Below are 13,968 nucleotides of genomic sequence, written 5' to 3' on the forward strand. Positions count from 1 at the left end.
GTTTTACTTTATGATGTTGACTGCATGCCATATAAAACAATTTGCATTCAAACACAAAAACACATTTGTTTGCTTTGAAGTAATTTATTGTTTCTAACCAATAAATATTTTAATATATTGACAACCTCTCTGATTTAGAGCCTATAGCCCTACAGTGCCTCTTTAAATCCCATAATCACAGGGAAATTCATAAACTAAAAAGCTTCCTACAACGTAACAATTCTGACCTTTACAGACCATAAAACAGAGCTGGAATAGTGGAGAGGCAGAGTTCAAATCTGTTTCAAGGGCCTTCGGGACAAAGCACACAGCTGTAAAGACTTATCTTGAAAGGAACAGCACAAATTTAGTGCAGGCGATGCACGGCTGCCTTTTCAACTGATATTCTAATTTAGGTCTTTATAATAAAAAAATGTTTGATTGTATCCTCCTCTACCAACAGTTGTACATGATTTACTTTTTGCATATTTCATATTTTATTTTATTTTATATATTTTGTAAATCTTATAAGCTTATATTTCTAATCTTGCATGGAGCTATTGGAACATACACAATTTCCCCCTGGGATCAATAAAGTATTTCTGATTCTGATTCTGATGCTGATAATAAGAGAATATAACAAAGGAACAAGTTAAAAACATAACTCTGTACAGTGCAAAAACACAGAACACATACCCAATGCAACATGGTTAAAGGTGTTTCTCGTAGATCTTTCACAGAATAATTTATGGATCTTGATGAATAAAGTGTCTGAAAAGAGTGTGTGCAATTTGGTGCAGATCCAAATAAATATCCAGATCTAATGAATTTAACTATTGTTTCTTAAGGAGACTGTTGGGCCTTGGTGGCGATATGCAATCTACTGAGTGACATTCTATTTGAATTGATTATTGCAACCTGGCCCCAGGCTATTTCTCAGATTTTTTAATTTCATATTTACGAAGCTTGCAATCTTCGGGGGGGTAGTCTGTCAATCCCTGGATCTAGGCTGAAAACTATATGGGGGGGCAGAGTGTTGCCATCACGAACCCAAGGCTCTGGTATGAATTGCCTGATGAAATAAGGATGTCTCTACAAATGTACTTTTTTCAGTGGGCATATTTCTGAATTTACTTGGGGTGCCAGGCTACTGTTGTTCTTGTATCTCTATTATTATTATTACCATTATTATTGATGTAATTCTTTCTATATTAACCATTTGTTTTCTTGTTGTACAGCACTTTATACTTTGTGTTGAAAAGTGCTCTATCAATAAAGTTATCACTAATGAAAATCAAACATTAACTGTGTCTGCACTGCTCACTGCTGTTTTAAACATACTGCATGTCTTTGAAGGGCCTGATGTGCTTAAAGATATACACACACACACACACACACACACACACACACACACACACACACACACACACACACACACACACACACACACACACACATATATAATTTGGTGGAGTGCATCATTAGGCAGGAAATAGATAGGAAATTATTGCAAGTGGGTGTGTCAAGCGACGGCCGGCTTCAAGCTTAAACGCAGCTCACAGAGAAACAGTTTTATAGGTGTCGCATTGGATGGTGGGATCAAATGAGCATTTAGCTCCACAGTGATGCCTGCAGCCCCTCTGTCACATCAAAAGGATGAGTTTGTTCAGGTGAGGGGTCTCGTGGGGGTGGAGAGCAACACCCTGGAAATGGCCCATTTTAGTTAATGCCTTTATAGGTCAAAAACAACAGCACCAGCCCACAGCCAGACCACAAAACAGTAAACTGTGCAGACAAGGAAAGCACCATGTGGTTTATAGGTGGTTAGATAAGTTAAATGTTGCCATACTTTAGATCTTTTTTCTCTTTAGGTATTTTCTAGAGTCACAAAAATGTGACAATGCATTTAAATATATACAGTATATTTGTATCACTAAGGCCTACACATATACACGTTTATACAACAGCCATCTTTAGTTTAATGTGACACCTGGTAACCATCAAAATTGCAAAAAGAAAAAGACAAGAACAAAACAATATACTGAGACTAAAAATTACTTTTGTTTGACTTAAACTTTTCCTTCTATCTCACAGAAGTCACACATTTTCTTGGTTCAAGGTGTTGCAGTGATATAGCAGCATAACTAAGGGATGGTTCAGGACTCACCTGATCCAGCCCTAACTATAGGCTTAGTTATCCATTAAAGTTTAACCTTAAATGTAGAGATGGTGTCTGCCTCCCGAACCCATGGGAGCTGGTTCCACAGGAGAGGAGCCTGGTAGCTGAAGGCTCCACCTCCCGTTCCACTCTTACAGATTCTAGGAACCACAAGAGAGCCTGATTTTCAGGAGTGAAGTGATCTATTGGGAAAATACGGTTTCATGAGCTCTTTGATATATGAAGGCGCTTGATTGTTAAGGGCTTTGTATGTGAGGAGCAGGATTTGACTTCTATTCTGAATTTTACAGTGAGTCAATGCAGAGCGTTATATGATCTCTCCTTCTAGTTCCTGGCAGCACTTGTGCTGCAGCATTTTGGACCAGCTGGAGGCTTTTCACAGACTTACTGGAACATCCTGATAGTAAAGAATTACAGTAATCCAGTCTAGAGGTAACAAATGCATTGACGAGTTTCTCAGCATCCTTCTGAAACAGGATGTTTCTAATTTTCATGATATTGCGCAGGTGGAAGAAAGCTGTCCTAGAGACCTGTTTTATATGTGGGTCAAATAACATGTCCTGGTCAAACATGACTCCAAGGGTCCTCACAGTGGAGCTGGGGCCAAACTAAAACCACCCAGGGTGACTATCTGGTCAGACAGTGTTTCTCTGACATGTTACGGGCCGATTACAATGACCTCAGTTTTGTCTGAATTTTGAAATAAAACGTTCTGGGTCATCCAGGCCTTGATGTTCTTGAGACATTCCTGAAGTTGATCGAAGTGATTAGATTCATCACGCTGCTGCAAACAGGTCGTAGGACATCAGATTAGAGTCGACTGACCCGTTGCTCTCATGAAATCTGCGAGATAAAAATATCTGACACAAACTTTCTCTTTGCATTCAAACTCCTGCCCTCAATTATATTTGTATGAGGAGAAATGCTTCCCAGCTCTCAAAGTAAATCAGTAACCAATTTCACACTAATTAGATGTTACATGTTTATGTTTTGGACTGTTTAACAGACATTATAGAAACAAAAGCAGTCATTTAATCAAACTGATTAACAGTTCGTCATCATCATCTGTAATCCATTCTAGAGTTTACTATTTACTATTTATACACTTCGTTGATTACCGTGGGAATATTAATATGGTCAAGGTGGGTGTTTAATTTAATTATTCACATGAACACTGTCTAATGAGATACACTGGCTTTTTCTGTATACATATACTGCTAATTACACTAATAACAGTAAGGCCAAGTTTTAGTACGTACCTTTTACCACTAGAGGGAGCTAACGTTCCATGCTGAGATTTCTACCAGCTTTGATCACAGAAAAAGAAGGTAATGATCAGAGCCCGGATGATGACCATGATCATCAGATATTTGTGGCATTAATCATAGCTCAGCAAATTTGGTCTGCTCTTTTTGATCTTGAATTAAAAGCAATAATCACGAGGAAAAACATACTTTAAATTCATTTTTTTAATCACATCAGGTGAGCTGTAAAACAACGGATGTTCTGATGCAAATTTTTTTTAATTCATCCTCATCCAAGAACTCAGTTAGATAACATCAAGAAAACAGTTCCCTGTTCTATATACTATACTCCTGTTGTGCATGTTGAGGTGATTTGCCTACCACCTGATGCACAATATGTGTATGTAAATTCATTTGCACCATCACTGTAGATTGGTCACACTTCCAGCCTGCAGAACAGAGCATCACCCGGTGAGGGAGTGTCACTTTCTGAGACCACCTGGACTTTGAAACAGGTGAACTGTTTGAGGCAGGCAGCCATCCCCTCTCCAGGTGGTCTCACACTTGATTTTGTGTGACACTGTTGACCTTATCGACCTGCATGATCCACGTGTGACATCATGGTGTCACATGACACACGACGCTCGAAGTTTCTAACACGCGTTCTAAAGCCAGGTGTGAGGTGACGTACGGAGAGCTGACCACTGGTGAGCGAATCACCTGTGACAGGAACCAATATACAAGTTCAAACATCACACTGGAGTATGTTCCACTCCCACTTAGCCTCACAGAGGAAAACTGCTTCTAAATAATCTATATAGCCTTCTGCATTTAAATAACCTCATCAAAATACAAGGAAAAATGGGATACAGTGATGACGTGTTTTTATCCAGGAGTGGAATTTTGCATAGACGACACAAGAAAGAGACCAGAGACAGAAATGAATACAACAAATGTGAAGATATACACAGATAAGTCAGAAATATGTTACCAATAAAAATAAAACATATGTGTAATTTCCTGCAGATCAGAATCGCTACAGTTTACTTGTTAACATGACAGCAGTTGCTGCGATAAGGCTGCAATAAGGCCAAACATTTAACCATACAGATCACATGTCCACAAATAACTGATAAGCCACAAAGATTTGTGGCTTATCAGTTCCTGTGCCAAGGAAGTTGTGTTTTCATCTGCGTTTGTTTGTTAGTAACATTACTTCAAAACTACCAGAAGCATTTACAGAAAAATTGGTGGAGGGATGTGGTATGGGTCAGAGGGAAAGCTAAGCATTTTGTGAGGATCAAGGATTTTGACATTGTTACAAATTGCCAGATAAATAATTCATGAATCTTGATCAAGAAAAATCTGGCATATTAAGAGGACTGATATCAATGAGTGTGTGCAATTTGGAGAAGCTTGACTGAATTTAAGGCTGAGGTAAGGGCACTTCTGAGTACCACACTAGTTTTGCAACGTTTGCACTTTTAACATGCCCTTATTGCAGTGGTAGCTTTGAACCACAGAGGGGCGCTGTGCACCACTTTTCCACTGCAAGGCGTTGCCTGTGAGGATCTGAGGGCAGCAGAGTGGAGCCTGCACTCGGCAGCACGCAGTCACACTGAAGTGAATGTACACACTAAATAATGATGCTTGACCAACACCGAATAAACTGTTTGCTACATACTCTAACCAATGCTTATCCTCCAAGACGGCACGCAGACACCATGGTGACCGCCTGGGTGTGGAGTGACTCTGTATAGGCCTACTCTTCCATACAGTAGCACATAAACACCTTTGTGGATTGAGTGTGATACCAACAAGATGCTTTATTTAAAACATGGAATAAAACTTCCCCTCACTTCAGTCATATTATTTGTTTGCCAGTACTGAAAAACACAACATTAATGGATTGCAGGAATCGTTTTAAAATGAGCAGTAGATTGATTGAAAAAATATATATATACAAAAAAAATAATAATACAATTATAAGTTCAGAATAATTCTTGTGTGTGTTTTTTTCAATTTCTAATCTGGATTCATGACTTCCTTAAATCCGTGTTGTACACTTTGCTTCCGTGCGTAAAAAGCAGCTCTCTCTCTCCTGATTGTTGTTGTTGTAGATACTACACGACCCGAGGAGCTCGTGTTGTTATTGTGGTGACAGAGAAAAGGGAGTGTTGTGTGTGTGTGTGTGTGTGTAAGAGCGAGAGCGAGAGCGAGAGCGAGAGCGAGAGAGAGAGGTTCAAACATCGGGCAATTAAAATGGTATTTCGTTTAATTCTAACATTATAGTAAACAACTCACACTGCGCAAAGATTACACGACTATTCAACGTTTGGATTGTATACAACAGATCCAATGTAGGTCCATTATCGGACCGTGTCCGATAATTGATGCAGGGGTTTGTACGGGGACTCAAAGGAGATCTAAAAGTGCAGCTCCGACACTTTTTCGCGCTGACATCGGGAAAGTCCGATCTCTGTTATCCCATGCAGGGTTGACACTCCGAGAGAAAAGACTCCAAACGGGGCGCCCTGATCGGTGCGCAGCCAAATTGACTCAGAGGGGAATCGGGGTGGGGGTTGTGCGTGTGAGTGTGTGTTTGTGTGATTCTGGGGGTTGGACTTAAGGCAGCCAATGAGAAGGTCGTGCGAGGTGGCTGCTGTGACCGAGGACCCTGGAGGTTATATACTCCACATCTCACTACGAAGGTACATTTAAACTGAAGTGTGGGGTGTGGACAGGCGTGAGAGCGAGGAGACATTTACAACAGCACCCGGTCGTTTCTCATCAGGGATAAATCAGACACATCGGGCATCTTCCTCTTTATTTCTTGGGGAATTTGTTTGGAAACCTTTCAGACATGTCCAATGTCCAGTTATCGTGCAGCGCGCTGGAGAGGCTGGTGGCCAGGAGGACCTTCCCTCTCCACAGGCGCACCAGCGTCTGCCGCAACCTCTTCGGGCCGGTAGACCACGACGAGCTGAGCCGGGAGATGACAGCCAAGATGCGGGAGATTTCCGAGCGCGACCAGCAGAGGTGGAACTTTAATTTCGAGGCCAACACTCCGCTGGATGGGGATTACAAGTGGGAAGAGGTGCCCGTGGATAACACGCCGGAGTTTTACCAGGACTCGGTACAAAACGACAGGACCCGGGTGCCCGTCAAGCAGAGGCCCTCCTCGGACTCCGCCGTGCCGGAGACGCCTCTCACGGACGCGCTGGAGCGCTTGGCCGTGCCCGAGAGCAGCGGCACTCCGTGCCAGGTGGAGGTCAAGGAGAACCGCACGGACAAGATCAACTCAGGGAGGACGAGTCACAGACAGGTCCCGTGTCTGAGACGCAAGAGGGCTGCCACTACTGACAACAACACACACATCACAGGTAAATAACAGTCAAGACACTGACAATTCTCTCATCCAGGCTGTGCGCTCCGCTCCGGAGCTGCGCCCTGAATCCTTGTCTGTCGCTCCTTCGTGCGTAATCTTTTTTTTATGTGGATACATGAGAACACTTCTAACGTCTCATCTGTTTTTTTTTACAGACTTTTTCGTGAAACGAAGGAGGGCTGCTGACAGAAAACCCAGTGACACGGGTGCGTGCCACCTCTCCAAGTCTCCGATCCCGGTAGAGCAGACTCCACGGAAGAGGATCCGTTGAAGGTACGAAAAAAATTCTGATTTACCAGTTTTAAATGTCAAGATTCTTACGCGACACTATTCATAGTGTTGCTAAAAAAAAACTTTAGCTTGTGTCCAGCAACGAGTTCTTTCTGTTTTGTTTTTCTTTGGGATGGTTGTAGAGGATTAGAGACGTGAGCCAAAAAAGCGCAGGCAGGCTTATCATGGAGAGGAGGGGAGGGTGGTGGGGGTGGGGAGGGGTGGTGAAATCGCAGTAGTAGTGATAGTAGAAGAAGTAGTAACACCAGTGGTTGGGGGAGGGGGACGTGTGCGTCACCGTGTGGCGGGAAAAGTGCTCGGGTAAAGGGTGACGCACGCTGCTGCTGAGGTTACATTTCCTGTTTCCTCGGAACGCGCACTCGTGCCTTTGCTGTTGGTTCGGACTTCTGCAGAAAACTCACCGTGCTTCTTCTTCTTCTTCTTCTTCCTCCAGGTGTACACTCACACCCCGTTCGTTTTCTTGTTGCACTACTTGCCTGCGCAATTTTTTTCGTTGAGGATCGAGGAGGAGGCGAAGATGGTTGGTCCGCCCCACCCCGGGGACGGTGCGGGAGAAAGGGCGCACGGCCGGGGCTCGGCTGCCTCTGCTCGGCTCGGCTCGGCTCGGCGCGGCGCACCGGGACCAGACTCTCAGGATCGCACGGTTTGGGTTCAGGGGGAAGGGATGACAAATATCGCCGAGTGACATCTATCCAGTACAAATGTAGCATTCATTATTGCTTTTGCATACAGCCACTCGACAGTGTTAATGTTTTAACATCTGTGCAATCCTAAAAAACTTAAATAAATAAAAAATACACTGGCCAAAAAGTGTACAGCTTTATAGAGACAATAGCCTAAATAAATGTTTTATTTCTGTTCTGTTTTTTCTCTGTAAATTTATATTTTTAAGACTATTCTAACTTATAATTTATTTATGTTTCTTTATATTGGTCAAATGCCTTGTTGATTTAGCCAAAGGGCATATTTTTATTTTATTTTGTTATTTACATTTGTTTCATTGTGATGTTTTGCAATCATGTAGCTTCCCCATAGTCCACACTTGAAAAATAGGTTTTCTTTGTGTTTCTGAGCCGTTTGTTTTCTGTGTTTTGTTTCATACCTTCAAGTGCCCTAATCATGTCTTGCAAAAAAAGATGGGAATAAAATATTTTTCACTTCAATTTAAAGCTGATTTGTTGGTTCGTTCTTTGTCCATTTTGCTTGTTCCGATCGGGTGTTTCGTGCTTAAATTCCACCTTGAATGCGGTTATAGGGAAAAGTCTCATGTGTAAACGTGATATTTATAATATGAGCAGTTGCTTCATGGTAGATTTATTGAATTATGTGAAATACAAGCCGCATTTAAAGAGGATGTGTAACATTTTACGCACGTATGGTCGCAAAGGAAGCACAACCAACACCACGAAGGATCCATGCAGTGTTACCACACACTTGTTTACGACCCCTCCACCTCCGCACGGCACGCAGGTACTTCACTTTTTCCACGTAGCCCCGCCTGTATCTGTCTGCTGCTCACGCCCGTAAACCTTGCGTGGCCAAAAACACATTCAGACGCGCAGCCTCGGGCAAGCGCGGCAGCTGCGGGATATAGGCTGGGATTTAAAGGCCCTTTCGCCCCTTAAAAGAAGCAGCAGCTGCCTTTGGATCCCCGCTTTGTCCGCCACGAAGACACCCCCACATCCACCCGCACTCAACAAGCCCTCTAAAGACCCACTCTGCACACACACACTGTGTTTACCCCGCCGTGGATACACCGGGCGTGGAGGCCACCTGCCATAGCTGGAAAAAGAAAACTACTAGTCTTTGTAATTGTCCTCGTCTATTGAAACAAACCATTCAACAGGTCACACTTGCAAGTTTACCCTTTAATTGAAATAAGCCAAATGCAGCAGTGGCTGAATGCGCCTGTGCAGGGCCTGGATCCACTGTCAGGGCGCATGCAGGAGAGGGCCAACAAAGAGATGTCATAATTTCCCATAAGTTCCCCCTGGTTGTGTGAGTGGCTCTGACTGTATGACATGAATGTTTTGATGAAAATGGAGACTTTTTGATGGCCACGGTGACTTTGTCAGCTCCGCAAAGCCATAAGCTCTGACGGCCTTGTTCTGATTTCCAACACAAAGCGCTCTCCGGCTCCATTCTTTCCTTTTTGTTGCCATATGGCAAATCCATGTAGACATAGCCAAGACCCATTCAGTCTGCCACAGAATGTCCTGCATCAGAGAACAAAGGCCACTTTGTCTGGCTGCTCTATTGATACGAATGGTAGAAAAAAAATATTATAATTAATCTATGGCTATATCCAGCTAATTAACGCCCATATGCCCACGGGGAGCTGCGGGGCCTTTCAGTGCAGTTTTAAACTCTCAATAGTTTACATGTTAAAGACAACAGCTGTTCATGTGTTACTTTAATGAAGTCCCTTCTATTTTGGGTACTGGACACATTCTGGGGGATCGAGTCCCCCCTCAGAGTTAAAGGGGTCATCTTCCTTTATTTGTCTCTACAGCTGTGTAACTATATAGAATTTGTCCCAATAAATAGAACATAAAATCGCATTCGTTTTATCAAAAAGGTATTGAATCTGAGCCATTGTGAGGGAGGTCAGAGGTTAAGGCCCGAAATTCAAATGCTAAGCTTCTCTTTTAAACGCACACACACAATATAAAGACAAATAAAGTAAAAGAAATGTGCTTTTATTACAAACACGTTCATCAATTTAATCAGACCATCCGTGCGTAATAAGTGGCAGGTTGTCACAAATACGGTGAGCCACTGTGCCAAAGGCCTCCGTGTATTGTGTCTGGTGTTTTTTTTTTTAAATGCACACAGCTTATAACTTAATTAAACCCTGCTATGATGGACATACAGGAAAGAGATGACAGTTAACATACAGAGCTCATTAACAAGCCCTGCTTCTGCTGCTGCTGCAGGAGAATATATGAGTGAACAAGCAGCTGCTGATGGAGAGAATCCACCTCGCGGGGCCTTCAGTCTCCCATCTGACCTTTAAGCTTGCTCACATCCACTGATTTATTTCCATCAGGCATCAGTGAAATTATATTCATTTTGCCTTGACCGGTTAGATCTTTATCAATATAAACCATGAACTGTTACAAATCATGATGTTCTCAGAGCCATAATGAAAAAATGTAGTTGACCTTTTAGATGGTTATCGCCATGAAAAATAATAAAAACAACTGATTAAATACTTTGAGAAAAGCTATGTTTTTCTTTGGAGGTACAAGACATCATGTGAGCAGTCATTCCCTTTTATTTCACTGGATTGAAATTTGTATTGAAATCACAACACGCTTTCTTTTCTGTGTAAGGGTGAAAAATGACATTTTGTATAATTTATTTGCAATCAACGATATAATGTGTAGTGTGATTGCTAAAAAAACGAATAAATGAATATTCGAAGTCATAAATTGAACGTGTAGTCACTGCAATGGAATTCCCTGATGCGTAAAGTTCCTGCGTAAAGTGAATGGATCTTGAATCCTCTGTGTGCGCGCCTGCAGAGCCTGTTCATTTTATCTTTTGCTATTAATCACATTGGCTCCTATAATAAAACCTTCTCGGTCTTCGGCAAAACATGTCAGTTAATCCCAAATAATTTGGATGCAGACACCTGACCAGACATACGCAAACCACAGTGGCCTGTCGTTTTTGAAAAAATATAATTTCTGGGAGAGAGAAAAACAGATTTAAACCACTCAAAACACACAATTAACGGGACAGTCTGCAAAGAGCACAATTGAATATGGAAAGGAGGAAAATCAGCCAAGAGGAATTAGCATTTTCCATGACCATCTGGCATCGGCGCAGGCGACGGGGAACAAAGGCGAGCAGGATCGAGAGGAGAGGCGAGTGTGCCATCGCATTGACCTGCAAATGAGTCTTTGTCACCGAGTTAAAGCTCCCTGACCCCCTTTACCCCCCCCTCCCCCAAATAAGACTTTTAAAAAAAACCATATAACGTAACGAATGAAGGCCCGAATTCAGGACTGTGTGTATTTAGAAGCTGCGGAGCAAAACTGTCTGGGAATTATTGACAAGGTGCAAATAAGAAAGCAGATCTACAAACGATTATGCCTCTAATAATCTAATAATAGATAGTGTCAATATTTGGTTTTTGAAAATAAATGAGAAACACAGATGCACGTTTCCAGTAGTTTTGAGGTAAACGATGATAAGTTTTAGTTGAAATATAAGGCAGAATGAGGCATGGATTTCCTTACGAAACTATTTGTTCAGTTGTATTAACAAAATAAACTAAATAACATAAATGACTCACATGAATAATGTTAATGCTGATGTATTGTATCTTGAACTGGGCTTTGACCTTTGAGGCACAGGCCTGCTGAGCCACTTACGCACAACAAATCACAAAATGCCTCCTTTGTTTTTCTTCTCGCGTCTAATTCACTCTAAACTTAACAAATCCCTTTATCAAAATACTCATTATTCCTGTTTGCTGTACTGCTTGAAGGTTGCGCTGACGTGTGCGTGCGTGCGCGCCGCAGAGGATGTTTTGGCGTCGGTTGCACGGTCGTTAGATTGAAGGACACCTGTGTCGCCCTCATCCCCCCACTCCACTTCAGGACTGGAGTCCTAGACCCACGCGTTTGCATAAAGGTGATTGTATCCGGAGGATGGGACGACCCCCCCACACACACACACACACACACACACACACACACTCTCTCTCTCTCTCTCTTTCTCTTTGTGCGTGTGTGTATGTGTGTAGAGGTGAGTTAATGATCTATGTCGAATCAGCCATAATGTATATGTAAAGGCGGATAATAGCGCGCACAAGTCTAGCCGTCTGCATTGAACTATTAGGAGTTTATCATCCCTGACCAAGTAAAGCCTATTTAGACTGTTACACAAAACCTTATCTAATAGTAATACATCAGAAATATTGTCAATAAATAAAAAACCAACGTAGATTTAAAGTCGCCTTTTACGCACTATACTGTTTATAATGGATTATTATAGGATTACAGAAAAAAACAGGATTAATGTCAGCAAAACACTGCACCGCATATTGGTGACACCAGAACCGGGTCAGGTTATCTTTACTTTTATTTTTATTCCAGACACAGGCCGTGCTCCGATATATTTTTTTTCCTTTTGGGCCTTTTTCTTTTTACATCCACTCAGTATTCATGCCCGGGGACAACAAAGAGCACGACTCAATCCGCGCAGGAGGCGGTGTGACAGGGAACTCGTGGCAGCTTTTCACATATCTCCCCTTTTTATTCGGTCTCCTCCTTTTCTCTGCATCTCGACTTTGGTCTCGGTTGGAAGGGAGGCGGTGGTGGTGGGGGGTACAGGGGTGAGGGGGAGGGTGGGGTGCATAGGGGGGTTAATCAGCCTCCCACCTCAATCTTCTAATTCACTTTGCTCTCACCACGCATCAAGGGGATCGGATTTAACGCTGTCCACAAGAGAGAAGAAAAGCAGATCCTTTACAAATGTTACACGACGTGATGGAGCTTCAGTGTTCTGCAAACACACTCACGCGCGCGCGCACACACGCACACAAACACGCGCGCTAGACTGTATTAGAAAATGAGTTGTTGATGGAGATTAAAACTTTGTTTATCTGAGAAGAATGAATCAAGTGAATGTGTGGGGAATATACACTATGAGTTAATTACAACAGTCAGGTTTTTTATCTCAGTGTGGATGAGGAGAGCAGAGTATAATATTGTTTTAAAAGGGATAATGTTTTTAAGTTTAATGTGTTTTTATAAGAATACATATTGCCGTTGTTACTATTTGACAGATATTTAAGAGAGTAGTTAAAAGGCATTATGTTGGATCAAATATTAGTTTTAGCCTATACAGCATTTATAACATATACTCCATGTTTATATAAATCTTTTGTTCATTTAATCTACTTTATTCTAAGTCCTGTTGTATTATATCAGGACCCAAAGTCTGAATAATAAAATGTCATTGAGTCTGTATAGATTTTGTATCGGAGATGATTCAGTATTGATCTTCTGCAGTTTCCAAGAATCAGGCACGATCAATACATGCAAAGTCAGTCAGTCAGCACGGACCTTGTGTCATACTATTAAAAGTTTTTCATTTGTAGGAAAAGGCTTTGATTAAAATCACTTTGATCAACAAAGACACCAAAGTTTTACCTTCGCACCAACACAGTCGATGGCGGTAATGCACCTTGATTGGTTGGTTGCCACTCTCCAATAAACTGAGCAAAGAAGAAGAAGAAGAGGCATTTCTCACCCACTGCTGTTAAATGACATTTGAAGCCGGACTTTCTCTCTAGTGTAAGGTGCAGCAATACCATGGCACTCTGGGTGCAAAGGTAAAACTTTGGCGCCTTTAACTCACGATAAAGTCCTCAGTCGAAATACATTTTACACGAGTGTTCGCGCGAAGCTGCTCAACATGCACCAACATACATTGTTTCTCACTTTATTCAGCACTAAGCAAACAACATCAGTTGAAGGACCATTCATGTCATGTGAGAGAGGATCCACGCTGCTTCACTGCCCTTGAGAGAGACAGTGATTCCCTCTTTTGATTGATCCACTGTCTGACCCCAAACAAGCACTCACAGAAAACACTGGTGTCTCTGTGGTACCACTGATACATCACCATCAACATCTGCTGTGTGTGTGTGTGTGTGTTACATTCCCACAGACTACACATATCAATGCAGACAGTGATGCAATGCAATTATTGGATGCCTGCAAACCACAGATGTCGGGGGAATTCCGACCTGTGAGACAAATAAAGGTGCCTCGCAGCCACTGAAACCAGTCCTTCCCTTAAATATTGATTTCATAGAGAAACGACAAGGAGCAATGACAAAATTCAAACAGATGTGTACAATTTGAAAA

At 42.2% G+C, this 13,968-nt stretch overlaps 1 protein-coding gene across 1 annotated transcript; it reads left to right on the forward strand.

Moving 5' to 3' along the window:
- The first annotated feature begins 6,067 nt into the window (after nt 1-6,067).
- On the forward strand, nt 6,068-8,250 carry cdkn1cb (cyclin-dependent kinase inhibitor 1Cb). The gene is made up of 3 exons (XM_035156902.1): nt 6,068-6,785; nt 6,946-7,063; nt 7,515-8,250. The coding sequence occupies exons 1-2, from the start codon at nt 6,266-6,268 to the stop codon at nt 7,059-7,061; spliced, it is 636 nt and encodes a 211-aa protein (XP_035012793.1). The 5' UTR covers nt 6,068-6,265; the 3' UTR covers nt 7,062-7,063; nt 7,515-8,250.
- The last annotated feature ends 5,718 nt before the right edge of the window (nt 8,251-13,968 follow it).

This window comes from Hippoglossus stenolepis, chromosome 5, assembly GCF_022539355.2.
Source record: "Hippoglossus stenolepis isolate QCI-W04-F060 chromosome 5, HSTE1.2, whole genome shotgun sequence".
In the NCBI taxonomy this organism is placed as follows: Eukaryota; Metazoa; Chordata; class Actinopteri; order Pleuronectiformes; family Pleuronectidae; genus Hippoglossus; species Hippoglossus stenolepis.